This window comes from Eumetopias jubatus, unplaced genomic scaffold, assembly GCF_037043125.1.
Source record: "Eumetopias jubatus isolate StellerSeaLion01/CBP00866 unplaced genomic scaffold, mEumJub1_p1.0 scaffold_4, whole genome shotgun sequence".
Lineage (NCBI taxonomy): Eukaryota > Metazoa > Chordata > Mammalia > Carnivora > Otariidae > Eumetopias > Eumetopias jubatus.
In genome coordinates, this window is record NW_028274810.1 from 8,491,553 (window position 1) to 8,514,924 (window position 23,372).

The 23,372-nt window shown below is 43.3% G+C and overlaps 1 protein-coding gene and 1 pseudogene across 1 annotated transcript; one reads left to right on the forward strand and one right to left on the reverse strand.

Moving 5' to 3' along the window:
* Positions 1-383: 383 nt before the first annotated feature.
* On the forward strand, positions 384-8,701 carry VTCN1 (V-set domain containing T cell activation inhibitor 1). Its single transcript, XM_028101871.2, has 3 exons — positions 384-543; positions 3,366-3,644; positions 8,577-8,701. The coding sequence occupies exons 1-3, from the start codon at positions 384-386 to the stop codon at positions 8,699-8,701; spliced, it is 564 nt and encodes a 187-aa protein (XP_027957672.2).
* A 10,275-nt stretch (positions 8,702-18,976) lies between these two features.
* On the reverse strand, positions 18,977-21,328 carry LOC114208056 (heat shock protein HSP 90-alpha pseudogene; annotated as a pseudogene).
* Between the last annotated feature and the right edge of the window lie 2,044 nt (positions 21,329-23,372).

A 23,372-nucleotide genomic window follows, 5' to 3' on the forward strand; every position in this document is an offset into this window, starting at 1 on the left:
CTCAAGCCTCCTGTCTTCCTGTTCTTTCTATTCTTATGTCTTCTTCTTCTTCTTTTTTTTTTTTTAATGCCTCTCCTGTTCTCCTATATTTCTAATTTATTACAGAAGTCTCTGTTTTGCCTTTGGTAATGAAGGGTTTGGTTCTAGACATTCGACAACTTCCCTGGGCACTGACCCTTGCTTCCTGAATTGCAGGGAGACACTCCATTACAGTCACCACTCTGACCTCAGCTGGAAACATCGGGGAGGATGGAATCCTAAGCTGCACTTTTGAACCTGACATCAAGCTTTCTGATATCGTGATACAGTGGCTGAAGGAAGGTGTTATAGGCTTGGTACATGAGTTCAAAGAAGGCAAAGACGACCTGTCAGACCAAGATGAAATGTTCAGAGGCCGGACAGCAGTGTTTGCTGATCAAGTAATAGGTGGCAATGCCTCTCTGAGGCTGAAAAACGTGCAACTCGCAGATGCTGGCACCTACAAATGTTACATCATCACCTCCAAAGGCAAGGGGAATGCCAACCTTGAGTATAAAACTGGAGGTGAGTTACTTTTGGCAAGGGGGAAAGAGAGCGCCCCACAGTATTTGGGGCTAAAGACCACAGGATGCTGCTGAAATATTTTATGTTCATGAGTGACCTGTAAGACAAAGACCATCCCGCCACCAGCCATCCTTGCTGTCCAAGACCCGCACCAACTCCAAAAATAGCCCCCCCTATAAGATTAAGTCTTAAAATCTTCTGTTCTGGACTCTACTCTTCTCTGGATTTTCAGGTATATTCCCTGAAATAGTTTGCCAAAATAAATGTGGTCTCTTTTATGGTAGCCTTTGTTGTTGCTAGTAAGAGAAACCCATGATCTGGCCTGAGATTTTTCTGTGCTAAGTAGGCTCTAGCCCAAGTCTGAAATCAGTCTCCAGAGACTCATGGCAGTGGAACCTATTTTAGGAGAAGTTCAAAGGGAACTAACCAAAAACAATAATGTTCTATAAACTCACTAATCCTCCCCCAGTGAAATCCCACCCTTCCTTATCAACTCAGCTTGGTGAATTTATGTATAAGAAACTCAGAGAGGTACTGTGAGGAGTAAAAAGATGATTAAGGAAACTAGATGATGGTCCCTCCTCTTGCAGAGCTCACAGGACACAGCTTATAGAGTTGAGGGCTGGGGTGGAGATAAGAAAAATGGGTAGGTATCTATCATAATCAGTAAAGTTTATCAAATGTTTTAAGAGAAATACAGAGTGATTTGGGGATGCAGAGGGAGAGAGGGATCACATCCAAATGCATAGGGAGGGGAAGGGATAGGAGAGCCCCCATGGAGAATTTGGCATTTGAGAAAGGCCTTACAAAATAGGCAGAAAGTATCCTGAGGCCTCTGGCCTACACAAGTCTGCACAGGCCTTCCTTGGACACTTTATAACATGTGTTTCTATTGGTGATCTAGAGCCAGACCTGGGCAAGTACTGGGGCCTGGGCAAGGCAAACTCACTGAGCCTCAGTTTCTTCATCTTAAAATGGGGACTAATAGGGTCATGTCAAAAGGACCCTGGAGCCAACTGAAAGGGCTTCCAATGACAAAGCTGGAACAATCTGAGCAACGAAACAAACAGCATAGTAGTAAATGAAAACTCCAAGTATAAAATAAATACACATGAATCCATACTTCCATAAATATGAGGGAGATGACACAAATTTTCCTTACAGATGAATTCCAAATAACGTATTTAGATCTCCCCACTCCAGGAGGTGGAGCCTAGTACTTCCTCTTTTGACCACACTCAGGGTGTGTTTTCTTAGTGAAGTCCAACTTCCAGAGAAACCTGGCAAACACTGCCTCAGCAAGGTGACCAAAGTTAACATCATCAATGAGAAGTCATGTCAGTAGTATGCATTCTGATGTGATATGATGAGGAGGGCACTTTTCCTCCTGTGGCCTTCCTCACCAGAACCCATAGCTTCAATCTAATCATGAGAAAAACCCCAGACAAATTCCAGTAGAGGTGCACCCTACAAAATACCTGACCTGGACCACGCAAACTGTCAAGATCATGAAAAACATGGAAAGACTGAGAAACTGACACAGACCAGAGGAACCTAAGAGGACAAGCCAACTAAATGCAATATGGGATCCTGGGAAGAAAAAGAAGGACATTGGTGGAAAAACTGGTAAAATACAGATAAAATCTGGAGATGAGTTAATAGTTATATACCAAAGATGGTTTCTCAGTTTTGGCAAATGTACCATGGTTGTTTAAGATGTTAACATTAAGGAAAATGGTGAGGTGTATGCAAGAACTCTCCGTGTTACCTTGGCAATGTTTCTGTAAATCTAAAATTATTCCAAAATTAAAAACTTGTTTTTTAAATGGTGATAATAATAGAGATCCCTAGAATGGTTGTGAGGATCAAATGAAATAATGTCTGGAATTTGGTACCTGGCACGGAGTGCACCCTCCGCGGTGGTTCATTGTCATGTACGGTCAGCTCCTTACATCATCTCCCAGGAGCTCATTCCCTGCCTGCTGTGAGCAGATGAGTCTCATCTCCCCTGCTAGATGGAAGATTCTTTAAGGGCAAAGCAAGGTCTTTCCTTTCACTGCTCACTCAGTCCCAGCATACTCCCAGTCAAAGGAAAGTGCTAAATAAATTAATAACTTGGATCTTGCCATTTGGCATAATAAGCATTTTATAGTCAAAAGTCCAGGCCTTAACATTTTTCCACAAATGTTTCAATGCCTGGATATTAGCGGAAGCTAGTCTTAATTTCAAAATTCATTTACCTCCCCAATAAGGAGGATTATCTTAGAAGAAAAAAAATGGCTGTCTCTACCCCTGGATACCAGGGCTGGAGAGTCTCCACCCAAGCAAAATCCAAACCCCCATGATGACAAGGCCCGTGTATGGAATTTCTGTGGGTGACAGGTGAATGCTGTTTGTTCCTTCTCCCTCTCCCTCCCCACCCTAACTTTATCCTCCAGGCGGAAAAATAAATAAAATCCAAGAGACTTCACAGGTGCCTGAGAAAATGTCCAAAATCCTTAAGGAATAAACATTTTGTGATCAACTTTCTCCCTTATCTTTAAGGGTTGAACTGAAACTCCCCTTAGTTGGAGAAATCTATCTGTTATAACAATTATACCTAGAACTTAGGTCCTGGGAGTTTGTGATTTTGGCCAAAGGGTTGTACAAATCATTATGTGCATCTACAATACAATGGGCCATACACAGATGGCCTACTGGGGAAGTACTGAGTCACTTCAATGGTGGAAATGACTGTGTTTTTAAGACCTAGCACTTCAAAGACTATATTGTTTTATCTGTATGACCTTGACATCTGCCCCTCTTGACTTCCAACCCTGCAGCCTTCAGCATCCCAGAGGTGAATGTGGACTATAACGCCAGCTCAGAGAGCTTACGGTGTGAGGCTCCCCGATGGTTCCCCCAGCCTACAGTGGTCTGGGCATCCCAAGTTGACCAGGGAGCCAACTTCTCAGAAGTCTCCAATACCAGCTTTGAGCTGAACTCTGAGAATGTGACCATGAAGGTTGTGTCTGTACTCTACAATGTCACGATCAACAACACATACTCCTGTATGATTGAGAACAACATTGCCAAAGCCACGGGGGATATCAGAGTGACAGGTGGGTTTCTCCACGCTTTTTGCATGGGTTTATTGGGCTAAAATCAAATACAAATTAAAATCTAATTGGTTTAACAGACATATTATGTATCGGGTTATAGAAAGCTTGAGAGTTCTCTTCATGGAGAACTTGACCACAATTATAGTTGGGATTGCATTACATAAGAAGACTAATACAAAACAATATTTTATGGAATATAGGTCAAAAATCACAATGAGGCTTCATCTTGTACGCCTTCTCACTGACTGGGGGTAGTTGCCTGGAGAGCAGTATTTAGGATTCTGTGGTCCTAACTCAATAAGACTGTTTTGGTGAAACAATGAGGAAAATGACAATTATTGGATATCTTTGATCTATTCAGCTGGTGATCTATATCCCAAGCCCCCCAACCAAAACTAATTTGGTTCTAGCCTGCCTTTGAGAAGATTTTTCATCTGAAGACTAAAAGTCTTAGGGTCCAACTCCAGCTTAGTCTTATTCAACCCGTCTAGGACTGGCTCATGATCCCACTAATATTGGCCCAGGATTAGTCAGAAAGCTCTAGATTGAACTGGCCTCCCAGGCTAAAGAAACTAGGACTCAGAGCGGCCCAGCACCCTAGTTTCCCCACCTTAGTACATAAAAAAAACTAGGGTTGAGCTAGTGTCAAGAAAATGTACAGACTGGATTATGACTTTTAAGACCATCCCTACTGCAGCTGAATGAAATTCAATCTATAGTGGAAGGAGTATTTCAGGAGAACTGCTGTCTTATATCAAGCCCACCACCAGGTGGAATACCTTGTACAATTAAGTGCCTTATAAATGTTTGCTGAATTCATAAAAAAATATGAATAAATCATATTTTTTCAGCTTACTCTTTAATTTAAAAGTATATATATGAAAAGGCAACCTATGAAATGGGAGAAAGTATTTGCAAATCATATATCTGATATCCAGAATATATAAAGAACTCCTACAACTCAACAACAAAAAAAATCAAATAACCCGATTAAAAAATGGACAAAGGCCTTGAATAGACATTTCTCCGAGAAGATAAACAAATGGCCAACAAACATGAAAAGATGCTCAATATCACTAATCATCGGAGAAATGCAAATCCAAATCACAGTATCACCTCACAAGCATTAGGATAGCTAGTATTAAAGAATCTGGAAAATAACAAGTATTGGTGAGGGTGTGAAGAAATTGGAACACTTACATGTGTTGATGAGATTGTAAAATGGTGCAACTGCTCTGGAAAACAGTATGGGGATGCCTCAAAGAATTTTAAAAATAGAACTACCATATGATCTAACAATACCATTTCTGTGTATACATCCCAAAGAATTGAAAGCAAGTTCTTAAAGAGATATTTGTACACCCATGTTCATGGCAGCATGATTCACAATGGACAAGAGATGGAAGCAACCCAAAATGTCCCTAGCAGATGAATGAATAAACTAAATGTGGTATATTGGGGCACCTGGGTGGCTCAGTTGCTTGTGTCCAGCTCTCCATTTCAGCTCAGGTCATGATCTCAGGGTTGTGAGATGGAGCCCCATGTCGGGCTCCGTGCCAGGTGTGGAACCTGCTTAAGATTCTCTCTCTCCCTCCCCCTCTGCCTCTCCCCACGATCCCCCACTCAGGCGTACTCTCTCTAAAAAAAAAAAAAGTGTATATATATATATATATATACACATATATATATACATACACACACACACACACACACACACACACATATATACACACAATGGAATACTATTCATCCTTTAAAAGGAAGGAAATTCACATGCTACAACATAAATAAATTTTCAGGCTATCATGCTAAGTGAAATAAGCCAGTTGTAGACAAATACTCTATGATTCTACTTATATGAGATATCTAAAGTAGTAGTCAAATTCACAGGAACAGAAAGTAGAATGGTGGTTACCAGCACTTTGTGGGGGAGGGAAAAGCAAAGAGAGTTGTTTAATGGGTATAGAGTTTCAGATTTGCAAAATGAAAAAGTTTTGGAAATCTGTTTCGTAATAATGTGAATACACTCAAAACTACTGAACTGTACATTTAAAAATGGTAAAGATGGTAAATTTTATGTTTTTTACCACCAAAAAAAAATATCTAACAAACAAATCATACATATGAGAAAAAGAGAGCTCTTCCACCATCCTGAGGAACAAATTGGTGACTAGTGAATACAATGCTCTTAGTTGATTGTAACAGAAAACCAACTCAAAATAGCCTAAGCTAAACTGAGAATTTAATAAAAGAGTATTAAGGATAGCTCATGGAACCAAGAACAAAAAGAGTAATTTGGCTTCAGGCACTGCTGGAACCAGGAATTTAAACTCCACTGGGATTTTCAACTCCATAGTTTATTCTCTTGTTACTCTCTAATTTAGTTTCTCTTGTTTTAGTCTATAGGGCAGAATGTGATTCCCAAGAGTTCCTGGCTTTAAAAGTGTCTCTCACTCGACAGAGTAACCAGAGTGAGCCTTAATCCCACAGTCTTATTCTACATTCTCAGAAAGGCTCAACTTGCGTCAGTTGCCCACACATAGACCAATGATGCAGTACCTGATGGAAGGCCTTCCCTGAAGAAAAGGGGGAAATGAAGCATTGGGCATTTAGAAGGATGGGTGTTAACAATAGTATCTCAGTTCAGATCTCAATAAATATCTCCAAACTGGATAACTAAAGCCTTCCAATACAAAGGACAGTAACTGAATAAACCACAGATATTAAGCACACCTTTTATTCAGTGAGCAGATTCTTTTTCCCTACATGCTTGTTGAATACATCAGGACAAGTGTCCCAATGTATCAGTACTAAGACTAAATACAATATGGTAGCAAGACATAGCTCAAAATTCAGAAAATAACACAACTCCTTCTTGCCACGTACAAAGTAAGTACTCCGTACATGTTTTTAAACCACTGGATGCGATGGCAGAGTTTACATCCTGTGTTCTCTGACTCTGCTGCTAATTTAGGTTATTCATTCAACAAGTATCTATTGTGTGCCAAATATGTACAAAGCAATTTTTAAGTCCCATGAAATATGGAGGTGAGTAGCACAATAGCATAAATGTCATAAGAGGAATTAATTCCAGTGTAGATGTGGTGTCTAGGGGAAGGAATTGTTAATTATGACTGTGGCTCAGTAGACGAGGCAGAGTTGAAGCTGGGCTTTGAGGGAGAAGAAGAACGGTTTTGATAGAATAGGAAGGTATGAAGTCAGGAGCCTATGTCAACGGTCCGGGGGAGAAATGAGGAGGGCTTTCACTGGGGCAGTGGCAATGGAAAGGAAAGGGGAAGAATCAAAAGCTAATGAGAAAAATCATCTTGGTTACACAAATATGAAGGACAAGAGAAAGAGGAAGTCAAAACGGGTCTAATAGTTCTACCCCAGTTGCTTAGGAGGTTAGTAATGCTATCAACCCAAAATTAAAACAGAAGAAGCAACATGAAGGTGAGGGTTTTGGAGATGTTGAGTTGAAAGTGCCCATTGTGCACATAAGTAGAGATGTCTAATGCATGGCACATTACCCAGCATGTGACAGCATTCTCCCCATAACCCTTAACCCTCCCCTACATATTTCCTTCCATGAGAAAGGATTCCCTGCCAATGTAATCCTTCTAGCCTCTCTCGTCTCCCTTCTTCCCCTTCTCCCGAGAGGAGGAGGAGTTAATTTATCTGATTAGGGACTTTTGTAGGAGAAGCTAGACACGAAGAGTTTGGCTCCTTCTTTTCCTTTTCTCTCTAGCTAACCCTCAGAAAGTGTGCTCCGTTGAGCCATCAGTTCTTCAGAAGCAGAACCCGCTCTTGCGGCAGGAAGCCTGCCCCAGGCTGGTGCTGCCTGTCACTGGGAAAGTCTGGGGGGCAGCCCATCTGCCTGCAGACAAAGCTTCATCTTTTATTATCAGACTTTCATCTTTTATTATCAGACTTAACCAATGATAAAGGTGACATTTTGGTCTTCCAGTTGCCTCACTCGTTTTATCTGATCCTTTAATTGGTTCAGAACTCAGCTGGGGAAGAGGGTGTTCCTTACTGGACTCCTTTGAACCCCAACAGCAGGTGCTCAAACATATTTACTGAATAATTAAATTTTTAACTGATGTATACAGTGGCAACCATAAATCCAGATGTGGAACTCGGGCCAGAGCTCAGACTAAGGAGGTGGGTTTGGAGATGGTCAGATTAGTGGAAATAATGCTTATTGGGCTCAAGTGGGGTCCCTCTTATCGTTGTTACAGGGGATACTTGAGTGCTTATTACGTGCCCGGTCCTGTTCTAAGTGTTTTACATCCTCAAAAGAACTCTATGAAGTCCATTATTATCTTAGCCTTATTTTCTGGGTGAAGAAACTGAGGCACGTATAGGTTGAGTAACCTGCCTAAAGTCACCCAGCTAGTAAGTGTCAAAGCTGAAACGAACTAAATGAGATTGGATTGTCTAGGAAGCAAACAGAGTAAAAGAAGAGTAATCTCATGTCTTCACTTCTACCTTTCTCGACTTCAAATGAGAACAATACTTTCGCATTGCTTTGTAGTGGTATGATGAAGCAAGTGACACAGAACCTGTAAAGGTCACTGCCTACAGGAAAAAAAATGTGTCCGAAGCCAAGGACTGGCCATGACCGCTTATCCTATTCTTTCTTTGGTAAGCAATAACAGTCTCTTTATTGGTCTAGTTTTTCATTTGGCTGAGTGTTCACTGGCGTGGACAACAGAAAGGGACTTCCTTTGAAGAAAGAGAAAGCTCTGATTTTAAGCCAGTTACGGAGAGGTAGAGAATAGGGTACAAAATTGCCCCCAGATTGGGGTATAAGTTGTATTAGAATCAACTTGTTCTGTTTTTCAGATACCTTTCTTTGCCAGGCAGCCACGTGAAGAAGACATCCAGCTTTTCCTCTGTGACCCTGAACTTTTTTCTCTCCCTTTGCAGACTCTGAGATTAGAAGGCGGAGTCACCTACAGCTGCTGAACTCAAAGGCGTCCCTGGGTGTCTCTTCTTTCTTTGCCATCAGCTGGGTACTCCTGCCTCTCTCCCCTTACCTGATGCTAAAATAATGTGCCCTGGACACAGAGAAACACGCAAAGTCATTAGTACGACAGGTGAGATGAATCAAGAGTGGTGTGGGGATCGGATCTGTGTGTGCTTGCGTTCCCAACAAGAGTCAAGCAACCTCCAGCATCAGCCTCAGAAAGAAACATTTGATAATGCCAGGGCAGTGGGCACTCTTCCTGCTGGTCTTGTGAAAGGTAAATATGTGTGAACAAAGAGTGTAGATCTCATCGATATACTTCCAGCAAAAACAACTCTGCAATTCAAAGATTCGTGTAAATTCAAACGTCTTTTCATTGACCCAGTTATCCATCCACAAGACATAAAGACAAAGAGGAAGAGATGTTTAGCCCCGATAGTTCCTCTGGACTTCACTGCTACCTTACAAAGCCTCATGACATGCACATAATCACTCACACAGGTGACCTCCTCCTAGCCCCCCAACAAAGCTCCTATTGACCAGAAGTTTGACAAATGACTCCCCAGCTAGCCCCGCCCCTGCTGAGACTTCTGTCACTTCAGTCCTCTGGCTCCCATTATTAGTAGGACATTGCTTTCTGGATATTCTTCTTGTATGGCATCTGTGTACAGCTGAGCTCATGAAGCTCCAATCAGCACTATCACATGACTCAGCGGCATCGCCACCAACGCATCCAGGCTCGCAAACTTAGAGCTATTTCTGTCCCCGCTCTGTCCTTGACGTCCATTTGTCACTAAGCCCCAGAGCATTTTCCCTGGGTTGTCCCTCAGACTGACCCCCAACCCCAACAACCCCAGCCTCCACTGTTTCACACACCAGACTAGTTCTAAAACCTTAGACTTGCTCCTTCCTCTCCCTGTGTCCATCGATAGGAAATAAGATGCCAAAATAAAATGATTCCAGTGCTATTTTCATCACAGCATTCCTTTGCTCTGGAACTGAACGTGACTCTCTGGGCACTATTGTGTCAAAGTCAAAGTCCTCAGCCATGTGGTCACAGCTCTCAGAGTTTCTTCCCCTGTGCTTCCTGCTTCTCTCAGCTGCCTGCTCCTCTCTCTGGCCTTGCTCCCTCTCTCACTGCCCTTTTCTGGAAGTCTCCTCGACTCTATGGCTATTCAAAGCCACCCTTCCTTCACCCATTTCAGTCAAGTGCTTCCCAGCTCATAGCCCACTTTCCTGATGGTCCCTTCGTTCCCCATCCCCTTGGCATGCATGAATAATTTATGATCTCTTACACTCTCAAGGCACATATATTCCTCGCCTAGATTGTTAAGTAGGGCAGGCAAAGATCTGTTGATCTGCTTTTCATTCTTTTCTCCTGTTCTCCAAACACAACAGTGCAGTGCACAAAAGGGATTCTTTGTAAGGAAACCCGCCCCGGCCCACCTCCACGGTTGACAGTGGAGGGAGATTTCCCTAAGGAAACTCTCTCTTGAGGATCTCACTAGTAGAAAAGGAACACACTTTCTTCTTTCCTTGATTAATTATGTGGGCATATTAACGATTAATATCCTGCAACTAGATAATCTAACCTATAAAGGATAGCTGATTCATCTTTATCTTGTATTTCCTTTGAGCAGTAATTTGCAGCCTTTTTTGAAAAGCCATGACATCCGTGTAAGGGACCATGTTCACATGCAGTATGCATAGGTTATATACAGTTACCTGATTACTACAGCTCCACCTCTTTCTCCCTACAACTACAGAGGCATAACCTTAAATCAATTTTTAAAAATAAATAAGTAGATCATTACTTGTGAAACCCATAAGGGACCGTGGGGAGGGTCATTGAAAAGATGTGAGTGACTGTCAGTTGACCCATGAGCTAGACCCGGGTGATCAGAGGCTCCTCACCTCCACCCCTGTCCTCGGGACGAGGGTCCCACTTGCCTGTCTCGCTCCCGGAGGCTGCTCTGAGGACATGGCCTTGAGATAATGATGTGGCGTTGAGAACACCTTGCACAGTGTATGTGACCGAACCTAGTGACAGCCCCTATATAAAATTTTAAGACTTGCAAGGATCTACTCGTCTTCTTGCTGCCCAGGACAAGCCTCATGTATAAGTGTCCTTTGCTCAGAGACTGCCACCCACCCACCTGGAGTGGTCTGCCTCTCCCTGCTCTACAAGGAAGGGGGCACGGTTTCAGACTATAACCAGGGAGCTCCCGGGAGCGTTGCGAACCAACGCTGAGCACAACATTTTAGGTCACACACATTCCTTGGTTGGACACTCAAGGGGAAACCGTCTTTCTACTTCTACCCAGAAGCCTGCTCCTAGCTCCTCTCTCAGTTCCTGTTTTCTCTAAGCACGATCCCCTTCCTGAAGAAGAGACTCAAGCCATCTTCTTTCCCCCGAGCAACCCACGGTAGCATGTGGTCTTTAGAGAACATCATCAAAATACAGAAAAACGAGCCCATCTCTGAACAAGAGATACCCTCATACAGGGGCAGAGACAATTGGTTCTCCATAAAGGTTTGCTGAATCATTGTAAGAACATCCTATTTCTGTCATTTTCAGAATCCCAGGAATCTGTAGAACTATTTCATCATAAGATATGACCGAGTTTTGTATTTCTGGGGGGAATTGAATTCATGTCTAGAAGTTTGGAATGAACAAATAAGATCAAGAAACAAACGAAAAAAAAAGTCAAAAGTAACCCACAGAAGACTCCAGTATGAACCAGATAAATCTATTTCCAAAGACCTATATTAAAAGCTGGGAACATAATTCATCTGAACTGGATATGTGTTAGGAGTAAGTCAATTGCAAGTGGAGACAAGTGGATCTCCGTACCTCAGGGACCTCCCCTTACAACCACCCCCCTCATCCAGGGAGTGAGGGGTGGGATATTGCCTCTCCCTTGTCTCTGAATCTTTGTATTGCTGTAATGTTGCTCTAAGTTCCCAGAAAATTTTGATTTGCAATACCTCCACATCTTATAATCCATAAGTTAAGCCACAGTGGATATAGTAAGAAGCTGCTAATAAACTGCCACTTCACAATTCAGAGGTGGCTGAATTTTAGTGTTGGGTCAACTAATTCACTTTTCGTTAGGATGCTTCCCAAAGTGCCTTGGAATCTCCTCCCACCTGACAAATGCTAAAGAAATGTGGGCAAGGTCATAATTTTAACTTAAAACATGCAGCTGGGAGACACTGGTTTTCCAAATTATCCAGACATCTTCTTTTTTAAACAAACAAATGCCATTTTATTTCTCAGATGACGTGCATCCTTAACTGGGTAGGAAAGGACCTCTCGTCATCACTGTATACAGCATTAGGTCAACACAAGTGTTTCAGGTTTCTCCTTTCTATCTTGCGTGGACAGTGATAACCTCAGCTTTCAACAGCACCTAGAGCAGTGGGACTCGACCAGGGTGATTTTTCACACCCCTCCCCACACACAGCGGACATCTGAAAATGTTTGGAGACAATTTTAGTTGTCACAATTCAGGGGAGAGAGGAGGGTGCTAATGTTATGGATAGGACCCCGGGATGCTGCTCAACATCCTACAGTGTACAGGATTATCCACCCACAACAAAGAATTACCCAGCCCCAAATGTCAGTCCTAGAAGAGGATCTAGAGAAGAGGAAGTGGGGGGGAGATAAACAAAACCTGTTTGCTTCCTACGGAAAGGCACCATCCTCTGTTTCTCTGGCTGCTGTCTCAGCACAGAGAGTCAGAGCTCAGTTTCAGGCAAACAGGAATTCCTGATGGGGTTATAACTGGTGGGTTCCTTTCCCTTCCTTCTGCGGTACAAATTAGGTTCTGTGAGAGCTGCCTGAGGTCTATCTCAAGCTCTCTTGCTCCGAATTCAGATCTCAGGACCCTGCCTAGTCATAATTCCAATGAAGGCAACGAAAACACGTCCCCTCCATGAAACACACAGAGGCTTCTGAAAGCAGAATGGACCTTTGAAATGAGACCCTGAAGAATAAAGCTTTGATCGAAAAGAATGCTTTGTTCCCACACACACCCCCTTTCCATACTTTTCACTTGTTGACGTCTGCCTCCCTGACACTTTGGACCCACCATGACTGTACTACATTTTGTTATAGAAAACTCGATTTTTGAGCTCTGAGCATTCAAGAGAATGATTAAATGCACAATTTCCTATACTGTTGTCTGCCTGGTTTGTCAAAGCAAGTGAGCATAGGGAAGGTGGATAAAAAGCCATGGATCAAGTTCTAAAGATTGGCACCTAGCACCTAACAGGCCTTCAACGAATGTTTGTTGAATGAAGAGATAAACGAATAGGAGTGGCTGGGCCTGGTTTCTGAAGGAAACTCCATAGGCTTTGCCAAGCCTGCCATGTGTCCATCTGGGAAAGGTCTCAGTGGCTTGAGGCAGATAACATTTGGGAGTATACATACAGGTTGACAAACCCATTGCTCTAGTGTCAAAAAATCTGATGTTTACTATTTAGGAATTGTCAAATTCTCAAATCTTAGCGGTGAAGGACCTCAAAATCATCTTGCCTAGTCCTTTCACTTTTCAGATGAAGACCCAGAGGCCCAGGGTGAAGTGTGTGTCATGGCCTCAGGTTTATGTGACTTGCCAAAAATTGCACTGATAGTTGGTAAAGGGATAAAAATCTATAGAAAATTTAATTGCCAAAGGGCAAATTCTCAGGGGACTTTCAGAGCAACTCTTCCCTGCTGTATTTCCAGCTTGGTCCCAATCGGCCCTTTTACAAGAAGGGACCTCGGACTTTTACAAGAAGGGACCAATGCTGAACCAAATTGAAAAAGCAAACTGTGAGAGCATAAACATTCCCAACCCAGGTTAATTCTTTGGACTGGTCCATGAGCACACAGCAGATGCATTAGACAACAGTATCATATCAGCTAAAGTGAAAGAACCAGAATATCATGCACACCACAAACATTTGGGGAAGCTCAAACCTGGATGCCAAAGGCTAAAAAGTTTGAGAAGTGTTACGTATTTGACCGAACAAGTCAAATTTCAAGGTGAAGTATCAGCTCCCAGCTATCCCCAGGTTGTGTGAAGATTTGTTTTCAGTGCACAGTGACCTCAATCTGTGCATTATTAATCGGGGGAAAGGGTGCACACGGTTCACTATTGCATAATAAGGCTTCTGCTTGATGGCATCTGTGGGATGCTTCGGTTCTGTGGATGAAACGGAATTCCCAATCTCCCTCCGGCTGGTGAAGCCTCCACACATCCAACCGGCTGTTCTAATTCAGACTGTCTTACCATGTGCCTGAGCTCCTGCTCCTTCTGACTTTGTTCTATTTCCTCCTTCATGTCAGTCATCTCCAGGAGTTTCAGTATGAAAACCATGAGTGAGAATTAACTGTCACAAAAACAGCCTTAGCTCTGCTCTCTCCTGTCTTTTTTTAAATTCTACCTACCCTCCAGCAAAAATTCTTTCCCCATGAAGCTGTTTCTGAGTTCTACATAACATGATTTTACTGTCTTTGGTCTATGCATGCAATTTAGCATGGTTTTCACTGCTGTGTACTTGGACTCCCTTGAAGATGATGACAAAATAAGGATGGGGGTCCAGGTAGGCAGCCCTTGGAAGTCTACTCTTAGAAGAGGGTCAAGCAGATACACCCAGGAAGCCTTGTTTCCTGATGGCGTTTGCTGGGACAAAGCAGTTAAATCGCAGCCTAGAAGGGGGCTCTGCACTTACCACTACAGGAGCCCCTGTGTCTACTGAAAGGTCTGGCTCGCCCAGAAAATGATATGTCTGTGGCTTCTCAAAGTCATAACTTGACCGTCAGCACTACCTTGTCTCTTCAGTTCAAATCTAACCGTCCTGCCTAAGGAGTGTCCTTAGCATTTTCAATCAGAAGATCCCTTACCCAAAACTCTAAACAACATTTCAAATAAGAACTTTATGAATACCTTGGTCCTATCTCCCTTCTTTAGAAGAAGCCAAAAGTGATGCTCAGTTAACCTAGCCTGTGAGCAGTTCATAGCAGAGTGACAGAATTTCCCTTCTCTTTGCCCTCTGTGTTTGCAGTTACCAAATGTTATTTGTAACTACTCATGTGTCATTCTAGAGAGAACAATTTAGGTTTTGACAGACACAATTCCAGGACCTTATGGTACTTAATATGACTTTGATGAGTTGGTTCAGGTAGCCATAGAGGACTCCAGTGGTGGGTCCAGGCCTCACACCTAGGGTAGGTGAGACTAGAAGTATGACAGGGTTACAGCATACAGATAACAGCTTCTTTCGAGAGGCACTGGTGCCCCAGAAGAAGCCAAGCCACAGCCTGCTAAATGAGGATCTAGGAGAAAAATAATAATTGTCTTCAGTTTCCTCCCCCTTCCCTTTTATCCATTTTCTCCCACATGGCCCAATCAACCCTCCTCTAGGCCCTGAATACTCTCTGTATTTCCACCATTCTTTCTATTAACTGCCCCACCTCCCACTGCCCAAGAAAGAAAATGCTTCCTGGCACCTAGCTACACATGAGAAGTAATTTATGGACTACCTTTTTCATTAGCTTAATGTCTTGCCCTCCCATGAAGGCAAGTCCTTACTTTATTGAAATCAAGCCGTGAGTGAAAATATCAAACAAAAATATTAAACTACTGAGAGCTACTTGGGATATCAAAGTGTAGACCAGTGATTCTCAGCAGGGAAGTCTGGGGGCAGGGGGTGGGTTTTTGTTTTTGTTTTTTTAACAATACAGACATCACTACCTCCTTCACATCACTGCAGTGAAGAATCACTGTGCGACATGACACGGATTTGAAGAGAATATGTTACCTTTATACACAGGGGACTATTGTGGAAGTCTTGAGGTCAACTGAGGCAAATAGCTACCTTTAGAGCAGGAAAGGAAATCGAGCGCCTCCCATGTGTCAAATGTCAGACGAGGTCTTTTTTCTCATTCAACCCTTATCCTATACGGCGGGTATCACCTTGCCCCATCACCATCACCATCACCATCACCATTTTACAGAGGAGAAAACAGGTCCTGAGATAGGTTAAGTAACTTATTTAAGATCACACAGCCAACAGGTTGAACCAGAATTCAAGCTCAAATCTATCATAACAACCCATACTATTTCTGAAAGAGCCTGGTCATGTGTAAAAGCACTATCAGAGGCTTAAAATATTACATAAACATTGGCCATCATGTAATCATATGTATTAAAATATGAGGAGTCCTTGGGAGAGTTCAGCTTCGTTGCTCCTACAGGTTTGCAGCTATCTGTGAGGACGGCTCTTCTCCCTAGAGGAGACTGCAATACTGCCTCAGTTACACTTGGGGCCATTTCCCACAGCAGCCTCTCCCTGGGTCACCGAGGGGCTGCCAGTGGAATCGCAAGCCTCTCCCACCGGCTCTGGCAACACCACCTTGTTGTGTTCCCAACAGTCCTTCTGGGACTACCTCTGAGACTTCAGAAGAGGACTGTGATCTGCTGAAGTGAAGTCTTTTCCAGTTGATCCAAAATGTCTTCTGAGACCAGTTTATACGGTCATTCTTGTCCAGCCTCAAGTACACCTGGAAAGAACACATTTAATTACTGTAACTTCTCCCCTGGATCCACTAATGTTGAGCACTGGATCACACATGACCCCTTCTCCTCTGTCATGACCAACTGTACTGCTTCTATGTAATCAAATCTATCAGTTTTTCTACTTTTGTTTCTTCTTTTAGTACTTCTGTTTATGTATGTTTAAATATAAACTTCTGCACCCCTGGATTAGGTCAAGCTATTCATCTTTACATTATAATATTTCCATGTTTCTTTTTTAACATTTAAAACTTTACTCCAGGGGCTCCTGGGTGGCTCAGTCGGTTAAGCGTCTGCCTTCGGCTCAGGTCATGATCCCAGGGTCCTGGGATCGAGTCCCTCGTGGGGCTCCCTGCTCGGCGGGAAGCCTGCCTCTCCCTCTCCCGCTCCCCCTGCCACTCCCTGTGCTTGTGCTCATTCTCTCTGTGTCGATAAATAAGTAAATAAATATTTTTAAAAAAAAAATAAATAAAACTTTACTCCATCTTAATTTTTGGTATAACCTGCGAGGTAAGGGAGTTAACCACTGTTTTTTCAAATTATTCTCCAATACTATTTATGAATTAATCCTTACCTCCACTAACTTTTTCAAATATTACATTGCATGTTTCTATATATACTTGTGTCTGTTCCTGAACTTTTGATAAGCTTTGAGACCTACCATTTTAACAAGTCTATACAGGAAAGGAAAAAGAATAGTCATATGCAAATACAGCTTTCCCAGCTATTCCCTGGAGATGGGTAAGAAAGAGACCAAAACGGGGGGGGGGGGGGGGGGAATCAGAAATGAATAGTGAATGATCAGAAGGGACTTGTCAGTTCAATAAATAAACCCTTGTAAGAATTCGCCCTGGTGTAAAGGAAGGTGTTACTATTCTCCCTTAATGTAGTGAGCAAGGAGGAAGCATAATCAGGATGCCTATCAGAAAAATGCTTGGCTCCATTTAATTCCTCTCCCCACCTCACCCATTTACGAGCCAAAGTATTCTACTTACTTAACCTACCTTCAGGGTCAGGCCTGAGCATAGTCTGAACAGAGTTCCTGCTGTGGGCAAAAATTATATTGGGAGTCCCTGTCTCAATAGGACCTACTCCATTTGGTAACTGCAACTATTAGAGAGATAATTCACGAAAAGCAGTTACTACATTGCCTGGCTGTATGAGTTTGCTAAAAAACTGACATAACAAAATACCACAGACTTGGGGGCTTACACAACAGAAATTAATTTCCTCACAGTTCGGAAGGCTGGCAATCCAAGATCAAAGTGTCAGCAGCTTTCAGTTCTCCTGAGGCCTATCTTCATGGCTTGCAGATGGCACCTTCTCGCTGTGTGAAAAGGCACTAGCCTTTTCTCAGTACGTGTGCATCCCTGGTGTCTCTCCCTCTTCTTATAAGGACCAGTCATACCGGGTTAGGGCCCATTCATACGACTTCATTTAACCCTAATTATCTCTTTAAAGGCCCTATCTCCAAAGAGTCACATTCCGAGGTATACTGGGGGTTAGGACTTCAACGTATGAACTGGGGGGAGGGTACGCAATTCACACAATAACACTGGCATATATGAAGGAACTAATAAAAACAAGCTATTCTTAAGCACATGTGTTGGGCAAGCCAAATAAACATCGATGCAACCGTAACAGGAAACAGATAAACAACCTCGCTTTTTCCTCCTTTCTGACCAAGAATAGATGTCCAACGCTTGAAACAGCTGGGACACAACAGAAAGCCCGGTCCAAATAGCTACCTATTCCAACCAGGTCAGAGGATACTTAAAGGCTAGAGCACAATGGCTCAGCAGGTGGATGCTGCTAAGAGAACTGAATTGGCTAATGGCCTCCCCAAAACCATAGGTTACTATTTTAAATGTTACAAAAGACCATAGAGCATGAAAAGATGAAAAATAAAACCAGTGTGGGTCCAGCCTTCAAAGGAGGAGAACTGAGTGATAGGGGCAGTTTGGCTGCATGAGACTAAACTAAGCTGCTGAGTACTAAGCTGTCTGGGGGCTAGGGGGAGATCACAATCTTTTCTGTCCTGGGGCTCTCAGGACAGAAAATAGCCTTTTCCTTTTTTCTCTCCTTTTCACTAAAATCCTTTTTGCAGTCCTTGAAGATGGAAAATGGCTGTGTGCTGGCCAAAATCACGCAGAAGGGACACAAACACACTTAGCCCTAGTGCTACATAATGTAAACGTAAAAGAGGGCCTATTTGGGGAAAAACCTCCCAAGCAGATTTTTTTTTCATTTGTTTGTATTTGTTACAACTTTTTAAAGCAGAACGTGACTTGAGCACTACATTTCCACTCACAGAACTTGCTGAGTTACTTTTTGAACAGCTTTACAACATGCCTAAATAGGCTTAGAATTTCGCTACTCTAAACAACGCTCTTCTTTGGAAAACAAGCCCTATACATAGTTACTCCCATCCAGTTGGTTCAGTTTAACTACTAGTTTCTAGAGGCCTGGTACATGCAGTTGATAACTACAGGGGATTGAAGATTTAAAAAGTAGATCCTAGACGGTGAGAGTCGTTTTAACCAATAGTTCTCTTTTAAACATCAAGGTATAGCTCAGAACACTTCAGTGACAAAAAAAAATTTGGTCTTACTAAGGAATCCGCTTGGTAGCTAAACACTTTAGAGCACACGGTTCACGTTAGGTTACATACACCTCACAACAAATGTTACCTTGTCCAGTTACAAGGAGCCAGCATGGAACCGGGGAAGAAAAACTAGCTGGGCTTTAGGTCCTACACGTCACAGTAGCACACTCCGAAAAGAAAGAAATCTTATCTTCCCCTTAAGTAGTTACTGTCATGCCATACAGATTCTTAAAATGTTAACAAAAATAAAGAAAAACATCCTTGAAAATATATTATCAGAGGGAATGAAGATAAAGTATCGAATACATGTACAAGTAATGCTCAGCGGCGCTTAATCGACTTCCTCCACGCGGGACGTGTCATCGTCGCCCTCAAGGGGCGGCATCTCTTCGCTCACCGCGGCACTTGCTGTCGTCGGCCGTGGGATCGTCTTCGTCAATACCGAGCCCGAACTTGATCATCCTGTAGATCCGGTTAGCATGTGTCTGGGGATCTTCCAGACTGAAGCCAGAGGACAGGAGAGCAGTTTCGTAAAGCAGGATGACCAGATCTTTCACAGACTTGTCGTTCTTGTCGGCCTCTGCCTTCCGCCATAAGGTCTCCGTGATGGAGTGGTCGGGGTTTATCTCCAGGTGCTTCTTCGCGGCCATGTAGCCCATGGTGGAGTTGTCTCTCAAGGCCTGGGCCTTCATGATCCTCTCCATATTTGCCGTCCAGCCGTATGTGCTTGTGACAATGCAGCACGGAGAGGTCACCAATCGGTTTAACACGACCACCTTTTCTACTTTTTTCTCCAAGATGTCCTTCATGATCTTGCACAGGTTTTCAAACTTTGTTTTTTTTCTCTTCCTCTTTCTTTTTCTCTTCTTCGTCTTCTGGAAGTTCCGAGCCCTCTTTGGTAACAGACACTAACGTCTTCCCCTCAAATTCCTTCAGCTGTTGGACACAGTACTCATCGATGGGCTCAATCACATAGATCACTTCCAAGCCATGCTTCCGAAGACGCTCCACGAAGGCCGAGTTTGCTACCGGATCCTTGGTCTCACCTGTGATGTAATAGATGTGTTTCTGGTTTTCCTTCATTCTGGTGCAATAGTCCTTGAGGGAAACCATCTCATCGCCAGAAGCAGACGTGTAGTATCATAACAGCTCGGAGAGCTTCTTTCGATTCTGAGAGTCTTCATGTATTCCCAGCTTGATGTTTTTCGAAAACTGCTCATAAAACTTCTTGTAGTTCTCTTTGTCTTCAGCCAGTTCGGTGAAGAGTTCCAAGCACGTTTTGACCAAGTTCTTTCTGATAACTTTTAAAATTTTGCTTTGCTGAAGCCATCTCACGGGAAATACTTAGAGGAAGATCCTCAGAGTCCACCACACCTCTAATGAAATTCAGGTACTCAGGAATTAGCTCCTCGCAGTTATCCATGATGAAAACTCTGCGAACATACAACTTAACGTTGTTCTTTTTCTTCCTGTTCTCGAATAGGTCAGAGGGAGCGCGTCTTGGCACAAAGAGAAGAGCTCTGAACTCCAACTGTCCTTCCACTGAAAAATGCTTCACTGCCAAGTGATCTTCCCAGTCATTGGTCAAGCTCTTATAAAATTCTCCATACTCTTCGTTGGTGATGTCGTCAGGGTTTCTGGTCCAAATAGGCTTCGTCTTGTTCAGTTCTTCCTGATCGATGTACTTCTCCTTGATCTTCTTCCTCCTCTTCTTGTCCCCGTCCCTCTCCTCCTCCTCCTCCTCCTCCTCCGAGCCGACGTCTTCTATCTCAGGCTTGTCATCGGGCTCCTTCTCTTCCTCTTCTCTTTCCTCCTCCTTCTCTTCCTTTACTTTAGCCTCATCATCACTGACTTCTTTGTCGTGTTCCTTCTCCACAAAGAGAGTAATGGGATAGCCAATAAACTGGGAGTGCTTCTTCACAATCTCTTTTATTCTCCTTTCCTCCAAGTACTCTGTCTGGTCTTCTTCCAGATGCAGGATAACCTTTGTTCCCCGACCCATAGGTTCACCTGTATCAGTCCTAACTGTGAACGATCCTCCTGCAGAAGACTCCCAGGCATACTGCTCATCACCGTTATGCTTGGTGATCACCGTCACTTTCTTGGCAACCAAGTAGGCAGAATAGAACCCAACACCAAACTGGCCAATCATAGAAATGTCTGCACCAGCCTGCAAAGCTTCCATGAATGCTTTGGTCCCAGACTTGGCGATAGTACCAAGGTTATTGATCAAATCGGCCTTGGTCATGCCAATGCCGGTATCCACGATGGTGAGGGTTCGATCTTGCTTGTTCGGAATGAGGTTAATGTGCAGCTCTTTCCCAGAGTCTAGCTTACTGGGATCGGTCAAGCTCTCGTATCTGATTTTGTCCAAAGCATCCGACGAGTTGGAAATCAGCTCCCTGAGAAAGATCTCCTTATTCGAGTAGAAGGTGTTGATGATCAGGGACATCAACTGGGCGATCTCCGCCTGGAAGGCGAACGTCTCCACCTCCTCCTCCTCCTCCAACGGCTGGTCTTGGGTCTGGGTTTCCTCAGGCATCTTGGCTAAAGGACAGCACAGGCTCCGCGACGACGCAGCACCGGGACGCAGAAGCAACTTCCCAAGCAGATTTGAAGGAGCAGGGCGAGCCTCTGCGCTTCTGTAAAAGTGGCGTGCTTAGGCAGGGCATAGCTGCGCTAGACCTAGCAAAGGGAGAGAGAGTGTTAAGCTGACTCCACATAGAGTGCAGAGCCTGACATGTGGCTCGATCTCAGGACCCTGAGGTCACGACCCGAGCCAGAACCAAGGGTCAGCGGCTTAACCAACTGCGCCACCCAGGTGCCCCTGCAGGAGCCAGTATTAGGTCATTCTCCGCCCAAGGGCTTTCAGGGCCCTCCAGATGCACATCTACTCAGTCAAGGAAAAGGAATATGTACCAGCCATTGTAGGGAGGGCAATCCCTGCTACATATAGATATCATTGGACTACTGGTCAGGTGAAATGGCAGCACCGAGTGGGACTGATTTTCTTTAAGAGCTCTTATATAGGTGTGGCCACACATAGGTGTGGTCTTTAAGAGCCAGGACTGTGCAGGACTCTTATTTTTTGCATTAGGGCCCAAACTGTGATTTAAAAACAAACCACAAAAACAAACAAACAAACAAACAAAAAACACCAACAAGAAAACCCTCTGGAGTTACACTGATAGAAAGGGCCGTGAACATGGGATCTCTAAATTTCTTTGTGTCATCTGAAGACCACCAACCGTCTCTTATCCCCAGGGCACAGACAGCCCTCTGAGTTCACTGAGGGATGAAGTCTTTTCCTTTGACTTTCCTCTCTGCTTCATGTGCTCAGTTGCTCCCTGGATGAATGGTGGTCCAAATTTTATCATTAACACTATGAAAATAGTAAAAATGTCTCAAACATCTATTGTAGAGCAGATGTAATTTACACCAAAGGAAGAAGGTCACTTTAGTCAAAAGATTGCAGACATTTTTGGTAGTTACCAGACAAAAATCTCATGATTCTCAAATTTTTATCTCCAGCCTTCATCACCCTCTCCCAGTCCAGACATGTTCCCAACTACTGACCAGGCACCTCCAACCGAAGCTACCTTATTCTAAACACATTCAAAACAAGCTCATTTTTCTGAGTTATACTATCTACTTAAGTCATCCACGTTAGAGCTTCCAGTCTTTGAAAGCTTTGATCCCAACTCTTAATTAATTGGTCAATTTTTATCAATTATACTGCCAAAATGCCTCTATATCCTTGTTCCACTGTTCTTTATCCTTACTGTTCCTTAGTTCAGTATTTTCTCTCAAGTGAACAATTGCCCAACCTCTAATCTTTCTGCCATTTTGATTTTTGATCTGAGAACCATCCCTCTGAGACATGGTGGATGGGAATACAAGCTTGACCTCTCCTGAACAGGAGCGAAAAAGCACTAATTCCTTAGGTCCAACTCACAATAGAAGAGTGACAGAGCTGAGAAACAGAGGAACAAGTCTTTCCCCGTCAATATGGCATGATGCTGTGGTTTGATGCAAAAGAACTTGGGTATGTACACACTCCAAAAATTACAGGCAAATTTTAATTTTTGGAGAAAACAATTACTCCTCAATCTACCACCCTGATAAAGACTACCATGTCTGTACATACCCTTCTAGCCTTTTCCCACTGCATACATATTTTACATAGCTGCAATCACAGCCTTTGTCTTGGGTAAATATACAGAATTATATACCTAAAGATGTGCTAAGTTAGAAAAACAATGGACCTGCGGCGCCTGGCTGGCTCAGTTGGAAGAGCATGCCACTCTTGATCTCAGGGTCGTGAGTTCAAGCCCCATGCTGGGTTTAGAGATTACTAAAATCAATAAACCTAAAAAAAAAAAAAAAAAGGAAAGCAATTGACATTACCTAATCTCATGCATTTCACTTGAGAACTTTTCAATCTGGTGTATATCATTCATTAGAGAGTAGCTCCTAATGGTGAAGGGTGACGTTGGAGCCTGGTTGTACCTACACAATTTTACACAAAAGGAAGGGTGCCGAATTTGGTAAAGTTCTAGCCATTTAATATCAGTGGACCTCGGATA

Coding starts and splice junctions, on each gene's coding strand:
- VTCN1 (XM_028101871.2), top strand. CDS start 384: ATGTTCAGAGGCCGGACAGCAGTGTTTGCTGATCAAGTAATAGGTGGC. Junction 544..3,365: donor CCTTGAGTATAAAACTGGAG/GTGAGTTACTTT, acceptor CCAACCCTGCAG/CCTTCAGCATCCCAGAGGTG. Junction 3,645..8,576: donor GGGGGATATCAGAGTGACAG/GTGGGTTTCTCC, acceptor CTCCCTTTGCAG/ACTCTGAGATTAGAAGGCGG.